The sequence below is a fragment of the Eurosta solidaginis genome, chromosome 4 (assembly GCF_040869045.1).
Source record: "Eurosta solidaginis isolate ZX-2024a chromosome 4, ASM4086904v1, whole genome shotgun sequence".
Classification (NCBI taxonomy): domain Eukaryota; kingdom Metazoa; phylum Arthropoda; class Insecta; order Diptera; family Tephritidae; genus Eurosta; species Eurosta solidaginis.
In genome coordinates this window covers 137,914,352-137,932,325 of record NC_090322.1, presented here as the reverse complement: position 1 = coordinate 137,932,325, position 17,974 = coordinate 137,914,352, and the positions used below count along the sequence as shown (strand labels likewise).

Here is a 17,974-nt window from a genome sequence, read left to right as displayed (position 1 = left end):
ATTTAGACTATTCAGTTAACCGCCCATTTACGGTTAGTCGAATAACCGCCCACTTGCTGTTAGTCGGTTAATTCAAATTTCGGTTACAAAGGCATCACGTATAAGTAGTATCTGTGATATTTGCCAATTAATTTAATTGGTTTACATATTCAATACAATATATCCGGAGATCAGAATTTTCATGTAAGTAATTATGAAGGAAATTCAATGAAAATTTTCTCTACAGTTTTGTGCAATAAAGTAATTCCCCAAATAAAAACTTTGATCAAAATTCGATTTATGGCAATTCCTTATGTTATTGAGCAGTTAAACACGAGTCCGTTTCTCTAGCCGAGTCTCTGACGTTCATCCACCAATTGCCATATAATTTTGGTTGAACGTCAAAATCGAATGACTTGCAAAAGAACCTTTAGAAATCATTTTATTTATTTTGCGTTCGCATAGGGGTGTATGGAAGGATTTGGTAAAATAAAAATACATTCTAAAAAGGCTCAAAGCTCATACACCGAGAGTATGTGAATGGATAGTAAATATCTATGGTGAGAAGTCTTTTTAGTATGGTAAGCATTTTTCGCAAGAACACGAAATTATATACACCTCTGTCAAAAATTTCCTTTCCAACGTACTTTGCCACTGATTGACACACGCTAATACAGGCATCTCAAACTGCCCTTAAGTTACATATTTTTGGGCCATAAAGCAAGCGTTAGAGTTCCTAAACCTTTATAACAGCTAACTTATACTAATAGGCACATGTTTTCCTTTTATAACTGCTGAACCCATGGCTTGTTTTGCTTGCTTTAATTCTATAGATTTACTGAAAAATATATCAAAAACATATTTGCATATATTAAAACTTTCCTCCTTTCCAAATGTTGCCTACATAATATTTATTTAAAATTTTTTCGTATCCACTTACTAGAAATTTTGTGTTCCTGAATGCAGAATATGTATTAGGAGCGCAAAATTTCTAGAAAGTGATTGTGTAAAATTTCAAATGAAATATTCGGTTAATGGTAACCGAATATGTGGCAAAAGTCGACTAGTCGCAGCAAAGCGAGTTGCGATTAACCGAATATCGATATTCGGTTAAAAACCGTGCAAATGGTTACAATCGGTTAACCGACTAGTCGAATAAGTCGACTTTTTTCAAGAGCCCTAATACACAGGTAAAACGTCGCAAAAAGTCGCTGTTGAGATGCCGTCTGAACTATTGCACATTTGCGTGCAATAATTTACACCCCGATATATGGAGTATCAAAAACTGAAGTGTGTCTCAATATATTTTTTTTTTCAGCAAACTTGTAATTTACCTGGCGTGAATACAATAAACGCACTGGAGGTGCATGCATTTATCGTGGCTATGCAAAAGGGTATGAAAACTGAAATGGGTTCATATTTGATGCGAAATACAAACGATGAAAGTCTATTAGTCGGTGATTTGCATATAACTGTACAAGGTCTAACGGGATTAGATCAACCAGCTGATTTATATATTTGCATAGAAGTGGATTCTTATGGACATTATTTTCGTAAAGCCACAACAAAAATGATATGCCGCAGTATAAGTCCGCTTTGGAATGAAAGTTTTGTTATAGAGTTAGAAGGCAGTCAAAATGTGCGTGTAATTTTGTATGAGGCACATGATCGGCCAAAACTACGTGCTAAGCATGTACTCAAGGTTTGTTTTAAGTAGCTATCATTATAGTTCTACGGCCATTGTTAAGCATATTTTGTTTTCTTTAATTATAGCTTAGTCGCAGCTGGTTGCAGGAGACTCCAACACCGCGTATACTAAAACTCGGTGAGACAATAACGTTAAATACAATGATCCGGTTTGTGCCCGGCGAAGTGACCTTACGACGTGTGCCAACATCGAAACCAGGAGCGCTCTTCGGTGCCAAAATGAGTCAAGTTTTGAAGTGAGTTCATCATATTTTGCCATTCTTGCATGTATTCGGTGAAAATGCAAAACCGCATAATAAGACGTGCAAACAGAAAGTAAAGCAATTCGCTTACCCAAAATATGGTGAAAATTAAGAGAGACATTTTTTATCTTATCTTTGAAAAGAGAGGTCTTAGTTCAGATAACACAAATATTTAAAAAAAAAAGTCCACACCAGAAATAAGCTAATACTTTTCGAAAGGTGTTTGGTTCGCCAAATCTGAAAACCGAATCAGCTCTCTTATTTTGAGAATTGTTATGGGAATAGAGATTTAGGCTGGGTGCCTAAATTTAAGGTACCTAAACTAATATTCCATTAGAACTTTCCAGCACTGCAACAATTTAGGAAAAAGCTGTCAAAACTGCAGGGGCTTAGCTATTTCTGAGAAGGACGGTATAAATCTGCGGAAATAAGAAAACGTCCCTAAACATGATTGTAACTGCTTCAAGTTCGAAGGGGCCGGAAAATTCTGTATACTTTTTATGTGAGAATTACTAGGTGCTATTCCTTTATGAGTGACTTTGTAACCTAAATACCCAATTTCCTTATAACCAAACTTACATTTACTCATATTAAGTTTCAATCTTCGTAATGAAATTCGTTCCAGTACTGATTTTAAAAGTTTAATGTGCTCGTCATACCCCTCGGTGGCAACAACTATATCGTCTATCATGTCTCGGAAGATGTTGTTGATGAATCGTTGAAATACCGCTGGAGCATTTTTTAACCCAAACGGCATTTTCAAATATTCAAATACTCAATACCGAAAAATATCGTTTATTCTGTAAGTACTCAATACAGTCATCGATCAGTGGTAGCGGATAATTATCTCTAAGAGTTAGTTTGTTAAGTGCCCTATAGCCTACGCACATTCGAGTTTTCCCGTTCTTTTTCTTGACCAGCACAATGGCGGAAGCATAAGGTGAATCACTAGGTCGTATAATGTTTTCTTTCAGAAATTCATCTAAAATAGTTCGTACTTCGGTACGTTCAAGATAAGACAGCCGACGAGGAGCGCAATGGAAAGGAACATCAGTTTTCAATCGTATTTTCATTTCATACTTAAGTGGTTTTTCCAAAATATTAGGATTGAAATAAGTATTATTTATAACTTGCTTCAGTTCAGTACTTTGTTCATTTGTAAGTATATTGTTTACATCAATTTCATTTTCGTTTTAAGAAACGTCGCTATGAAATATGTCAGGCACACAAGCGGAAGTAGAGTTAAAATTTTCTCGGCAGTTATCGGCCGTAACACTTTCGGAAAATATGCATCCTTAGCGGCACTTTGTTGCATTATAATAGAGACTGCTTTGGAATCAGCTAAAGCTTGAAGAATTTTGGGCATTTTTAATTTACTTTTGGGTCTTACATCTAAAAATTCGGATGATTTCTTAACATTCGTCAACTTGATATTAAATATACGTAGGAAGTCACGTCACAAAATAATTGGTACAACCATATCATCGTCTGGTATGATATTCAATTCAGTTTTATTCACTTTTTTATAAAACTTAATATAACATAATATTTTTTGTATTATTTTTAACTCTTTTCCTCCAATGGCTTTAAATTTTGAGGAGCATCTTGCCATCCGGTTCTCCACCAATTGTTTTGGAACGTATGACTCTCTTATAAAACTAACCGGACTGCCGGTATCGAACAAAGAAAAAACTGTTTCAGATATTGACTTCTCACCTAATTCGAATTTAATACTTACAAAATTAAAAGCATTTACGGCATCATCGGATGATGGCTGCAACTTCGTTACGTGATTTTAAAATTTTTTTCTGGATTTGGGCACAAGCGATAATCATGGCCCATACGCCAGCAGCGGAAGCAAGAACCAGTCGGTCGTAGCGGGTACGGGCATTGAGGCTTAATATGCCCAACCCTGGAACACTTGTAGCATTTTTGTAGTGGTTTCGGGTCATTTAACGTTTTTGCTGCATTCGTATGTTTTGTTCCCACTCCTGGTTCTACTGTGAAATATTTTCTTTGAAAACGGCTCACTAATGCCTTCAACTCATCAAGTGTTTTGGCCGGTAACAGTAGATGTGCATTTGGCACACGACATTGCCTATGCCGTCTATTATGAAATCGATGATTTCTGTTTCGCATATGTTTGCCCGTTTTCCTATTGCCTGCATCAATAGAACGTAGCTATTTTTGTCCCACTTGCGTCTTGCCAACATTTTATAAACTTTGTTCCTCTGTATCGGCACATCAAATTCCATCGTAAGGGCCTTTTTTAACTCGGCATAGCTTAACGCTTTGGTGGTGGTAAGGACAACTTTGGCTGTTCCCACCAGGTAGCGACGAAGAGCCAGCAATTTAAATCGTTCGTCTACTCTTGACGACTTCATTACTTCTTCGAAATCTTGAAGAAAATGTCCCACCGTCACTGATATATCATCACCACTGAACTTGTGCATAGCATGCTCTATATCGGCAAAATCCAGTCTACGTTGTTGTTGTACCCCAGTACTAGCTCTTAGCTCATCGATTTCTTTCATTCATTTTAACATTTCCCTACGTTTTTGTAGCGCCACCAGTTCGTCATCCACACTTATGGTCGTGGCTCTTGCGTCAATTGGGGCAGAGTTTGATGGGGCGGCAGCAAAAACATCGTGAACAGCAGGTGTTGAATTGAATTCAACCAAAACGTCGGTAGTAAAGGCAGTTGGAACGGCAGTGGCGGCAGTATGAACGGCGGTGACGGCAGTGGCGGCAGAGCAGACGGTAGCGGCGGCAGATAGACGGCAGTGGCGGCAGCAAAAACATCGTGAACGGCAGGTGTTGAATTGAATTCAACCAAAACATCAGTAGCAGAGGTAGTTGGAACGGCAGTGGCGGCAGTATGAACGGCAGTGACGTCAGAGCAGACAGTAGCGGCAGCAGAATAGACGGCAGTGGCGGCAGCGAAAACATCGTGAACGGCAGGTGTTGAATTGAATTCAACCAAAACATCGGTAGTAGAAGCAGTTGAAACGGCAGTGGCGGCAGTATGAACAGCAGTAACGGCAATGATGGCAGAGGACTCAATAGAAACGGCAGCGTTTATCTCAATCATTTCGTCCGGAATGTTCTCCAATATATTGGTTTTCGGAGTGGTATTCATCGCATTTGCGGAGCTATTCAGCCCAATTCTAAACCAAAATTCCGTGCGAGTTTTTTCCCTTCTCCCATTCCTCGTATTCTAAATAAAAATTCCTTGTGAGTTTTTTCACTTCTCCCTTTCCTCCTATTCTGAACCATGTTCGAAAAAGCGGAAACCGGTTATGGGAGAAAAGTAGGTATTCAGACCAATTCTAAATATTCTCGCGGATTTTTTTATTCCCGCGGAAAAATTCCTCCAATTCTTTTCTCCTAGGGAGAAGAAAAATTGGGGAATAGGAATTTCGAATTTTCGAAGTCAGCTGTTTTGTCAATTGAAATTTCGTTGCGCATTTCTTATTTTGTTTAAAAAATTTAAAAGTTTAATTATTGTTGCGAATTTGTTTGAAATTAAGAAATAAGGTATAAACAATGCACATTATTGCATTTCATGTGGTATACACTGAAATGAGTAATGAATTGGTGCCACAGCAACATCAACAGAGGAGCATAAGAAGAAGACGGCGGGTTAACACAAATCCGCCGGAGTTACCTGCTTTCATTCTGCAAAGCAATTTTCTGGCGGCCACGTCGAGTTGAGTTCGCCTTTCGCCATATGCCAAAATCTAATTAAGCCTTCTTTAAAAATCCTTGCGCAATTTCTGGATGGATGCATCAAATATACAAAGAGCTCTTCCGTTGCTTATGATATACTTTTCGACTTAAAATAAAGAATATTGTTGTTGTTGTATTAACAGTGAGAATATTGTGGTAGAATGTAAATACATATTTTAGCGCAAATTTGTACAAATAAGTGTTCTTTCTTAAAAGAACCAATTTCCTTTAACTATTCTGATGCATTCCCTTCAATTTAACTAGTGAAAAAAATCCTATGAAATGGCAAAGAAATCTCCCTCTCCCTCACATTCATAATACCTACTTTTCTTCCATAACCGGTTTCCTCTTTTTCGAACATTGTTCAGAATAGGAGGAAAGGGAGAAGTGAAAAAACTCTCAAGGAATTTTTATTTAGAATACGAGGAATGGGATAAGGGAAAAAACTCGCACGGAATTTTCGTTTAGAATTGGGCTGATTATGAATGTGAGGGAGAGGGAGATTTCTCTGCCATTTCATAGGAGTTTTTTCACTTGGTTAAGTTAAAGGGAATGCATCAAAATAGTTAAAGGAAATTGGTTCTTTTAAGAAAGAACACTTATTTGTATAAATTTGTGCTAAAATATGTATTTACATTCTACCACAATATTCTCACTGTTAATACAACAACAACTACAACCACAATATTCTTTATTTTAAGCCGAAAAGTATATCATAAGCAACGGTAGAGCTCTTGGTATACATATTTGATGCAGCCATCCAATTGCGCAAGGATTTTTAAAAAGGCTTAAATAGATTTTGGCATATGACGAAGGACGAATTCAACTCAACTTGGCTGCCAGAAAATTACTTTGCTGAATGAAAGCAGGCAACTCCGGCAGATTTGTGTTATGCGACCGTCTTCTTCTTATGTTCCGCTGTTGATGTTGCTGTGGCACCAATTCATTACTCATTTCAGTGAATACCACATCAAATGCATTAAATACTGTGCATTGTTTATATTTTATTTCTTAATTTCCAACAAATTTGCAACAATAATTAAACTTTTCAATATTTAAAACAAAATAAGAAATGTGCAACGAAATTTCAATTGACAAAACAGCTGACTTCGAAAATTCGAAATTCCTATTCCCCAATTATTGTTCTCCCTAGGATAACAGAATTGGAGGAATTTTTCCGCGGGAATAAAAAAATCCGCGAGAACAAAATTCCGCGAGAATATTTAAAATTGGTCTGAATACCTACTTTTCTCCAATAACCGGTTTCCGCTTTTTGGAACATTGTTCAGAATAGGAGGAAAGGGAGAAGTGAAAAAACTCACAATGAATTTTTATTTAGAATACGAGGAATGGGAGAAGGGAAAAAACTCGCACCGATGTTTGGTTTAGAATTGGGTTGAATGTGTTCAAAAACAACAAAACACTATCAGCCCAATTCTAAACGAAAATTCCGTGCGAGTTTTCTCCCTTCTCCCATTCCTCGTATTCTAAATAAAAATTCCTTGTGAGTTTTTTCACTTCTCCCTTTCCTCCTATTCTGAACAATGTTCGAAAAAGCGGAAACCGGTTATGGGAGAAAGGTAGGTATTATGAATGTGAGGGAGAGGGAGATTTCTCTGCCATTTCATAGGAGTTTTTTCACTTGTTAAATTAAAGGGAATGCATCAAAATAGTTAAAGGAAATTGGTTATTTTAAGAAAGAACACTTATTTGTACAAATTTGTGCTAAAAGATGTATTTATATTCTACCACAATATTCTCACTTCTAATACAACAACAACTACAACCACAATATTCTTTATTTTAAGTTGAAAAGTATATCATAAGCAACGGTAGAGCTCTTGGTATACAAATTTGATGCAGCCATCCAGAAATTGCGCAAGGATTTTTTAATAATTAAATAGATTTTGGCATATGATGAAGGACGAATTCAACTCAACTTGGCCGCCAGAAAATTGCTTTGCTGAATGAAAGCAGGCAACTCCGGCAGATTTGTGTTATACGGCCGTCTTCTTCTTATGTTCCGCTGTTGATGTTGCTGTGGCACCAATTCATTACTCATTTCAGTGAATACCACATGAAATGCAATAAATACTGTGCAATGTTTATATTTTATTTCTTAATTTCCAACAAATTTGCAACAATAATTAAACTTTTCAATTTTTTTAACAAAATAAGAAATGTGCAACGAAATTTCAATTGACAAAACAGCTGACTTCGAAAATTCGAAATTCCTATTCCCCAATTATTGTTCTCCCTAGGAGAACAGATTTGGAGGAATTTTTCCGCGGGAATAAAAAAATCCGCGAGAACAAAATTCCGCGAGAATATTTAGATTTGGTCTGATTATCTCCCACGCCAACTATATTTTGCAGTAATCTGCGTAATTGTATAATGTTGGCAGTAGGAGTAGGTAGGTAGGTTGAACTGGCCGGTCCATGAGGACCTCACATAGACTGATTGAGTCCGTAGTGTTACCATAAGTGTGTTTTAACGACCAAACTGAAAAACCCTATCAAAAACCAGGACCTATGTTATAAAATAACTCCGTCCTCTTGGCAAATACTAGAAGCTTCCTAGGACTTAAGCCACTTGCTGCTTCTAGATCTGACAGCTGTATCACTCCTAATAGGTGGAGTCTTAGCCTGGCAAGTGCAGGGCACGAGCACAGAACGTGCTCGATCGTTTCCTCCTCCAACCCGCACTTCCTACACCTGCTATCACTGACCAAACCTAATTTAAAGGCATGTGACGCCAGAAGGCAGTGTCCAGTCAGAATACCCGTCATGAGTCTACAGTCCTCTCTTTTTAATGATAGAAGCAACTGTGTTAGTCTAAGGTTGTAAGACCTACACATAATCTTCGACACTTTACAGCCCCGCGCTTGAACCCACGCCTTTTCTGCTTGGTCGATCATGTGCACCTCTCGCCTTCGCTTAATCTCGCCCAATCTAATTGGGACGTCTACGGAGCAAGCTTCAAGGGATGCGCCCTTTTTAGCTAATTCGTCCGCTTTTTCATTCCCATCTATTCCCATATGCCCTGGGACCCAATATAGATGTATGCTTCTCCCTGTCCCGATTCTCTCCAGAGACTGCTTACACTCTAACACGCATTTAGATGCTGTGCTATGCGAGATTATTGCCTTAATTGCTGCTTGACTGTCAATATAAAAGTTAACGCGGTTGCAGCTTAAGCTATTCTCTTCCAGGGTTTCTACTGCTTTGGTTACGGCTAATATTTCCGCTTGGAAAACGCTACAGTAATCCGGCAGCCTGTAGGATCTGCTTAATTCCGGATCAGCGCAGTATACCGCAGACCCTACTCCTTCCACTATTTTGGAACCATCGGTGTACACATGTATCGCCTCGTCCGCCATTTGCGCACCCTTGCGCCAACCGTCCACCTCTATTGTGGCCTTAAGATCTCCCTCAAAGTGCAGGTAGGGAATCATGTAGTCTGTTCGTCTTGTGACTGAGGACGCTATACTACTATGGCCATATGGTCGGCGCTCAAGCTGCCCCGAAGCATCGAGCCTGGTTGCGGTCGTTAACGCTTTGTTCTTTGCTACCAGGTCTACAGGTGGAATGTGCAGAATGGCATACAGTGCAGCCGTCGGGGTTGTTTTCAGGGCTCCCGTAATGCAAAGCATCGATAGTCTGCATACCCCCTCTAATTTTTTGAGGTATGTTGTTTTTTGTGTGGCTTTCCACCAAACAAGAACTCCATAGTATAGAATAGGGCTTACAATCGCTGTAAAAACCCAATGAGAAAGAGAGGGCGATAGGCCCCACGTACACCCCAGCATTCTTTTACATGCATAGAGTGCCGTTGAGGCCTTCTTGACCCTCTCCTCCACGTTGAGCTTCCATGACAGCTTACTGTCTAGGATGATTCCTAGATATTTTGTGCAAGGTTTCTCCTGTAAGGTCACCGCTCCTAACTTAGGCCTGGTCCAATTTGGGACCTTGTACCTCTTTGTAAACAAGACCATATCCGTCTTCTCCGCATTGACTTTCAGCCCGACATTAGATGCCCAGGTATGAATATCCCGAAGCGCCCGATCCATCAAAGAACTAATCGTTGGAAGGCATTTTCCACTTATGACAATTGCAACGTCATCTGCGTAAGCCGTAAGTTTTACGGGTCCCTCATCGAATTGCCTGAGCAGTTGGTTGATGACCAGTGTCCACAGCAGAGGTGATAGCACCCCTCCCTGCGGCGTGCCCCTGTCCACTGATTTCGTGGCCTCGTACAATCCCCATTGTGATGTAATCTTCCTGCAATTTAACATGCAGCCGATCCATCTGATTAAGGCAGGATGTACTTTAATGTAATTAAGACCATCCATAATCGCCCATTTTGCAACATTATTGAAAGCCCCGGCAATGTCCAAGAAGACTCCTAGAGCATACTCCTTATATTCCAGGGATTTCTCTATGCTTATTACCACCCTATGCAATGCGGTGTCTACCGACTTGCCTTTGGTGTACGCATGCTGTGTTGTGGAGAGCAGCTTTTCATCTACGTTGGACTTTATGTACACATCTATCAGCCTCTCAAAGGTTTTGAGCAGAAATGATGTTAAGCTAATGGGTCTATAGTCTTTGGGATACACGTGACCGATCTTCCCCGCCTTTGGTAGAAAAGCTACACGAGCAGTTCTCCAAGAGTGCGGTACATGATTCAGTCTTATGCACCCATCGAATATTATTTGAAGCCATTCCACGACCGCCCTACTTGAGACTTGTAGCATGGCCGGGAATATACCATCTGGGCCCGGCGATTTAAACTTAGAAAACGTCTTCACTGCCCACTCGATCTTGGTATCGGTCACCAAGCCCGGCACCACTAGCTCCGTGATCGAAGTGTGAGTGATGTCTGCTGGTTCTTCTAAACCGTCTCCCGATGGGAAATGTGTATCGAGAAGCACCTCAAGGGATTCCTCACTATCACGTGACCATTCCCCGTTCTCTTTCTTTATTAGTCCCTGGACTATGTTTCCCTTTGCTAGGACTTTTTTCAACCGTGCTGTTTCACTGGAGCACTCTATGTCCGTACAGAAACTTTTCCATGAGTTTCTCTTCGCCCTGGTAATTTCACGCTTGTAGATCCTCAGTAGATCCCTGTACTCGTCCCGACACGCTTCGCTTTCCGCGGTCTTTGCGAGTTTAAACATTTCTTTTACCTGTCTTCTTAGAAGACTCAGCTCATTGCTCCACCATGGCGGCTTTGCTTTTCCTCTGAATCTTCTTAGAGGGCAAGCTTTGTTATACGCAGTCATAAGCGTCCTTGTTAGGAATTCATTCGACTCCTCCAGTTCCTTTACATTAGCAACCTCTTTGGGTTGTCCCAGTTTCGTTTCTACATGTTTCTGGAATTTAGTCCAATTCGTTGCCCTAGGGTTTCTAAAGGTTCCTCCCTTCTCTACCCTCTTTAGTGGGATGCTGAAGCTTATATACGCATGGTCGGAGAAGGATGGTCTATCGAGAACCATCCAATCATACCTTGATATATCACGCTCGGAGCTCAATGTAATATCCAGAACATTGCTGGATGTTGGACCAATGTATGTAGGAACATTTCCCCTGTTGGCTATCTGCAAATTGGTTTGCAGGATGTAACAAAATAGAGATTCGCCTCTCTCGTTCGTATCTGCTCCTCCCCACGCATTGTGGTGCGCATTTGCATCTGCGCCTATGACCAACCGCCCTTTGCGCCCTTCCTCCTGTACTAGCCTTTTGCACTCCATCGGTGGAACCTCCGCAGCATGGGCCATGTAGCAGGACGCCAGGATAAATGCCTGCTTATTCTTTTGCTCAACGGCCACCGCTACGAGATCCTCAGTGGTGTAATTAGGCAGCATATATGAATGCAGCTGTTTCCTTACCATTACTACAGCTCGCACCCGTCCTTCCGTTTGTGCGTAGTAAACCCCAAACCCGCGCGCGCTAAGTCCAGAAACCTTTCCTCCCGATGAGAGCCACGGCTCCTGGATCAGCGCCACGTCAAACGAACCCTCCTCAAAGGTTAGGAGGAGTTCGCTCGACGCCACTTTACTGTGTTGGAGGTTTATCTGTAGGACTCGCAGCACCAGTAGGAGTAAAATCCACATTATTTTCAGTTAAAACTTTAATAATGCCTTCTCGAGCATCCATTTTACAAAATAGTTGTTTATAATAGTGCGCGAGGTTCGTTAACACTCCTGAGATGTAATTTCCACTTTCGATGGTTAATAAAACAGCAGAAATGTCTTTCGGTCTTCAATCTAATAATGAACCGGAAGTCCACCATCTTCTTTTTCTTCCTTTACAGTGATGTATTTTTGCTTATTCTATTAATTAGTTCCCATGGTTGTATTTTTTGCTTATTCTGTTGCATTAGTTGACATGGTTGCATTTATGATCTTACAACTCGGCCAACCTGAAACTATCGACCTCGATACATTATCTTAATTTCTATTTTTACTGTCGTACATTTCCTAATCTGATACAATTCGCTATTTGTGTTCACAATTACAGCTCGCACTATATTGACCTTGATACATTATAACTTAATTTCTATCTTCACTTTCGTACATTTCTTAATCTAATACCTAATCTAATACAATTCGCTATTTGCGTTCAGATTATTTGAAAATAAAGTTAAACAAGTTAAAAAAGTAAAGGTGTCGGGTGTAACCGAACATTATATACTCAGCGTGAGCTTCAATTGTACAGTTCATTTCAGATAAATTACTTTTCTACATAACACGTGGCACCGCCCGTTTAAAAAAAAATGCCTCCCAATTTCCTCTCACAATAAAATTTGGTAAGTGAAATATCATTGATTCAAAACTATTTTTCACTAATATATAGCTTATCATTCTTGTCTACGAGCCTTTTAAACATCTTTTATATAAAGGTAGGCGTGGTCCTTAAGCGATCCCGTCTATTTTTACTAAAAAGGCCTTGGGGAGTGTTATCGATGTTGATGGTTCTTTGCCGGATGCAGATCCGGTACGTACCAAGCACGACCATCTCGGGAACGATTTGTTATGACCATGCATGCGACCTTCTTGGCCATATCGCCCTCCCACCCCTAGATCCATGAGGAGTTTGGGGTCGCCAGAGCCTCGGCTGTTAATGAAACAGGATTCGCCACGTATAGGAGAGGTTTACAATTGGGTTTGGAGAAGCTATATATTACGCTAGCAACCTGAAAGGGTTGCGCTACACAACCCCTTGAATCTGTCATTTTACTCGCCTCTTACGACAGGCATACCTACCGCGGGCATATTCAGACCCCCAACCCGCTGGTGGTTATTGTGTTCGTTTACGACCCTTTTAAAAGTCTTTTATATAAATGTGGTTGGTCCGTAACCGATCTAGTCCATTTCTTCCAGAATTATTTCCTGCTATTAGAAAAATATGTGTACCCAATCTTATCACGATCCGGTAATTTTTCTTCGAGATATGGCTCTCGAAACATAAAAAATTTAAAAATCTTTTACATAAAAGTGGGTGTGGTCCTTAACCGATTTCGTTAATTTTTCTTCGAAGCATTCTATATAGTAAAGGCAAGGTCTATGCTGAATTTTGTTATTATAGGTTTAACTGTAGGCCGATATATCAACAAAAATTGTTTTGAATTTATGATTAATAATATTTTTAAAATTGATTTTATCACAAGTGGGCGGTGCCACGAGTCTCAATGTCAGTACACACATCAAATTTCAACATCCTAGGTGTATTATTTAAGTATTAATATGGTTTTTTGTGTTTTCCAAAATGTTATATATATAAAAAGTGGGCGTGGTTATCATCCGATTTCGCTCATTTTCAATACCAATCTATTCTGGGTCCAGATAAGCCGTATACCGAATTTGGTGAAGAAATGTTAAAAAAATAACAACATATCTCAATATTTGCTCAATATATAGTGTTAACGGACGGACAGACGGACGGACTGACATGGCTTAGTTAAATTATTTTGATATATGGAAGTCTATATCTCTATTTCTTTATACCCGTACAACCAACCATTACATTAATAAGTTAATATACTCTGTGTGCAAAGCACGCTGAGTATAATATTAAAAGGTTCAAGTAATATGGTTATAAAGTTCTATACGGCAGCTTGACACTCTTAATACACGTCCAAAAAAATCAAGAGGGGTATCAAAAGACGCGTTTTGGATCCAGTTTTGATGATTTTGTAGCACCCACAAAAAAATGTTGAACATAAGTGTCTTGCGCGGATATAGTTTTAGTCTCCAAACCGGTGTTGGACCCACCCAGGAAATTTTGTATAAGCGCGACCGAAGGCCGCCAATGCAGAAAGGTGTTATTCTCAAAAATACTATGGATCCCACCCCCGGTTTCGGAGCACTCCGGGGTCATTTTTCGGTTTTTCGTTAATGTCTTTTGAACGAGCTTAATGTTTTATTTTTCGCCTTCGGATTATTGTTCTTGAGGTCAATACGCGTCTTTTGACACCTCTCTCGAAATTTTTGGACGCGGTCTTGACATTTTAATTTTCTTTTTATCTGAAATTTCAAAATTTTAAAGTTGTCAAAGTTTTTTTGTTTATTTTTATTTTATCATATACTCAAATACCAAAAACACAGTATTCGAACCATTGAACTACAGCCCTACGTGTTCATCAGAAATTTTGAACTTTGTATGGATTTCGCCAATAACGATACACAATTTCCCCTTTTTTGGATTTTGGTACTAAGTTACATTTTTTTTGTCTTGAAGAGTGCACCTAAGCTTGGATTACTTAGATACTGCCACCCATTATATAATTGGTTACCACCTTCTCAAGCTAAAATCGCCTCTACCAGTTAAATAAAATTTAAAAAATATATTTTCAAAATATTGTACCTTTGTTACTTGGTACTCATGAACGTGGTACTGACATTTTTGTATTTAAATTAAGAATTTTCTGGATTGGGGAGGTGCTCAGTAATTTTCGTTAAGCAGTAGCATTTGGACTGATGAATATTGTATACATGCGCAAAAAGGTTTTCCAAAATATTACTGGACGTATTAGAAACAGAGCGACATGATACTGAGTATTTGATGACATACTTTTTCATTTTTTTACTAATGGTACATTAGACTGGGTCGATTTATTAACCGATATCGGCCATCGATTTTTCGATAGGATTTAGGCTCAGGAAAAAAAATTCCACTACGCATACCCAAAATTATAATTTTCGATCCTGCGAATTTTTTTGTTTTTTGTTTTATTAAAAAAATGTTCATATATATATACCCTGTCCGCCCAAAAATGTCCGCTAAAAATATTTTTTTGGTTAAACTGTTATCGCCAAAACAAAACAAAAAAAATTTCGCAAGCTCGAAAATTATTTTTTTGGGTGTGCGTAGTGGAACTTTTTTTCTTGAGCCCAAATCCTATCGAAAAATCGATGGCGCGATATCGGTTAACTTTCATCCATACAAATCGACCCAGGTTAATGATACATATCTCGATTACCAATCCGGACTCAGATTCAACGTCCTGAAGGCCTTTAGGAAAGTATTGGCTTATTTCTTGGTGTAAAATTTGTCGGCCTGTGTAATCTTTGCTAAATTTACTTATAGACCCGCGCGTTTGGGTTCTTTTGTACACACACTTAAAGATTAAGAGTTTGCACATAAGAGGTATTTAAAATACATTTACAAAATCTTAAAGAGTTAAAGTTTTGATGCCCACGGAGATATCGAGCATAAAAAGAATAAATGGATGGATCTTGTACACAAGACCCCTTTATCGACTAAGCGGTTTTAGCACTTTCATCGGCAATGTTAAATTATTTTATTTGATCAAATAATATATACATATATTTTTTCGCCCACATATAAAGACGTGAAAAGCGTGACATTCCATTTATAATTAGTGCCTGTATACGCGAAGTAGAACGACGAGGCATGTCTGAGGTTGGCATATATCGTGTGAGTGGTTCAGCCTCGGATTTGGCCAAATTGAAAAAGTCATTTGAAACAAGTATGTTAACTTTTAATTTAACCCTTTCGCGTATAGAACAACAATCTAAAAATTCACTTTAAATACTTGTATGCTTCAGATGCCTACGAGGCTGAGCAGCTGTTAAAGGATGTGGATATACATTCAGTTACTGGCATTTTAAAGTCATATCTTCGCGAGTTGCCAGAAGCATTATTCACGGATGCGCTCTATCCGAAGTTCTTTGAGACTTTTAGCGTCTTTAGTAATAATAATGAAGCGGCACGTATAAATGAACTCATAAAAGTATTTGAAGAGCTGCCGCAGGCAAATAAAGCTTCAATAAATCATATATTGGATCATTTGATTAGGTAAGTAGTGAAGTGTAAAATAATATAAACTTGTATATTGAGTGCTTGTCATTAATTGAATTCTTTATTTGAAATCACTTTCTTTTATGCAAAATGGTTCTCACCAATACTTACAAACTAAACGTACATAAACTAATAATACATAAATACAGCATAAGTCACAATGACCTATTTGGATATGTAATTGGTTTGACAGTCAAAATTACTAATAGACAATGTCGGTCAATGTGACGTGTTGACAAATGTTGAACTCCCGCTGTGCTGGCATAAATATTTGGGTCAGTTAAATTTGACTACTTGTGTGGTCTGGATATGTGTGTATATACAGTGAAAGCAATACGCATTACAAGCTACGTTACAATAGAAACAAATGCTTATTAACTAAATATATGTATGTATGGAATGTAGTGATGGCCGGGGTATCATATTAGTAGAAATTAAAATAATTTTATTTAATTTAATGCACTGCGACACAAAGTTCCATACATTATGTGTCCTCTACCCAATAACTTTTCTCAATCGATTTCCTTAAGGAATTTGATCATTAGTTACTTGTATTATCTAAAATTGCGACACGGTTTTTTTAAACCGATTGCCGTATCATTAGACCTGTTTTCTTATCTCTTAGAGCAGTTTCAGTCTTTTCAAGCCAGTTGTTGTAGCAGTGCTTCGCCCCATCCAATAGGTGTGGTCACTCACAAATTGTCAGCAATATGCTCTAACGGGAGTCCAAGAAAATCCACTATTTCAAGGAGATAAGGGTGTTAGGGTGAAGTTGAGCTAGAGTGACGCGCGTCTCCATGCGGAGGTTGCTTTTCTAAACTGCGAATATGATATTTGTCTTTGAGAATGGTGTCCACCGCGTAATTGTTGGCATAGTAATTTGATACGGCTGAGTTCTATAGTGCCGTATTTCTACAAAATGCTTACGGAAACTACTTCTCAAGTTCCAGTGTAAACCGTTTTCGGGTTTTTAAAATCGACTCTGCCAAAAGTTTGCATATTCTGGAATTATTTGTGTGGCAGAATATGTTTTTCGGCTGCGGTAATAAATAATAAATAATCTGCGGTAATAAGCATTGCGACTGACCGCTGCACTCTAGTCATCCTGTCGACTATACTGTTTCTTTAGCGTGCCATAGAATAAGATGGGTCTAAGGCGATGGCCCCACATTGCATTTTAAAAGATGGTTGGTGTCATGGGATGGGGTCACATTACAAGCTTGGTATACACTGGATGTGACAGGGTTGGTTCTGGTCAAGTTAGAGTTTAATCTATTAAAGTATCCAGATCGAAGTTGAGCTAGAGTGACGCGCGTCTCCCTGCGGAGGTTGCTTTTCTCAACTGCGAGTATGGCATTATTCTTAGAGAATGGGGTCCATTGTTGTTGGCATAGTAATTTGATACGGCTGATTTCTTGAGTGCCGTATTTCTTTAAAGTGCTTGCGGAGATGACTTCTCAAGTTCCAGCGTAACTCTATTTAATTTGTTAACTCAGTCTGTTCCCGTAAACCCATTTTCGGGTGTTTTAGAATCGACTCTGATAAAAGTTTGCAGATTGTGAAATGACTTGTGTGGCAGAAAAATACCAGTTTACAAGCTTACAGTTACCGTTTCGGTTTCATTACTTATTTGATTTTAACCAGGGACGGAAAATAATTATTATTTTTTTTGGAGTCGAAAAGGACCTGGTTAAAAAATTGTCCTAGGAGAAAATGTTTGAGTTCCCAGGTATCCCTATAGCAATATCATGTCGAATCATGCATCCTTTTTATTTTTCGAACTTTTTCCATTAAAGTCCACATATAAAAGTAAAATCTGTATTTTTATTTTTTGAGTTCGATAGAACAAGGTAAACTCGGACTTTTAAAAATAAAAGTCCGGAAATAAAAGTTAAATCCGGGCTTTTATTTCTTAAGGTCAAAATAAAAGTCCGGTTTGATAACAAAGAAACGGCTTATCCGAATTAATTATATTTTTTTATTTCTGGACTT

At 38.7% G+C, this 17,974-nt stretch overlaps 1 protein-coding gene across 12 annotated transcripts in view; it reads left to right on the top strand.

Annotated features, from left to right (window-relative positions):
- The window catches only part of RhoGAP1A (Rho GTPase activating protein at 1A), a 143,302-nt gene that overhangs the window by 109,773 nt on the left and 15,555 nt on the right, over positions 1 to 17,974 (top strand). For 11 of the 12 annotated variants that reach the window (XM_067783023.1, XM_067783024.1, XM_067783022.1 and 8 more), the window contains 4 exons: positions 1,298 to 1,681; positions 1,753 to 1,922; positions 15,511 to 15,650; positions 15,730 to 15,979. In XM_067783023.1, coding sequence (XP_067639124.1) covers positions 1,298 to 1,681; positions 1,753 to 1,922; positions 15,511 to 15,650; positions 15,730 to 15,979 — 944 coding nt within the window. Of the gene's footprint in view, positions 1 to 1,297; positions 1,682 to 1,752; positions 1,927 to 15,510; positions 15,651 to 15,729; positions 15,980 to 17,974 lie in introns of those variants that run through there. The other variant, XM_067783031.1, reaches the window with a different exon arrangement.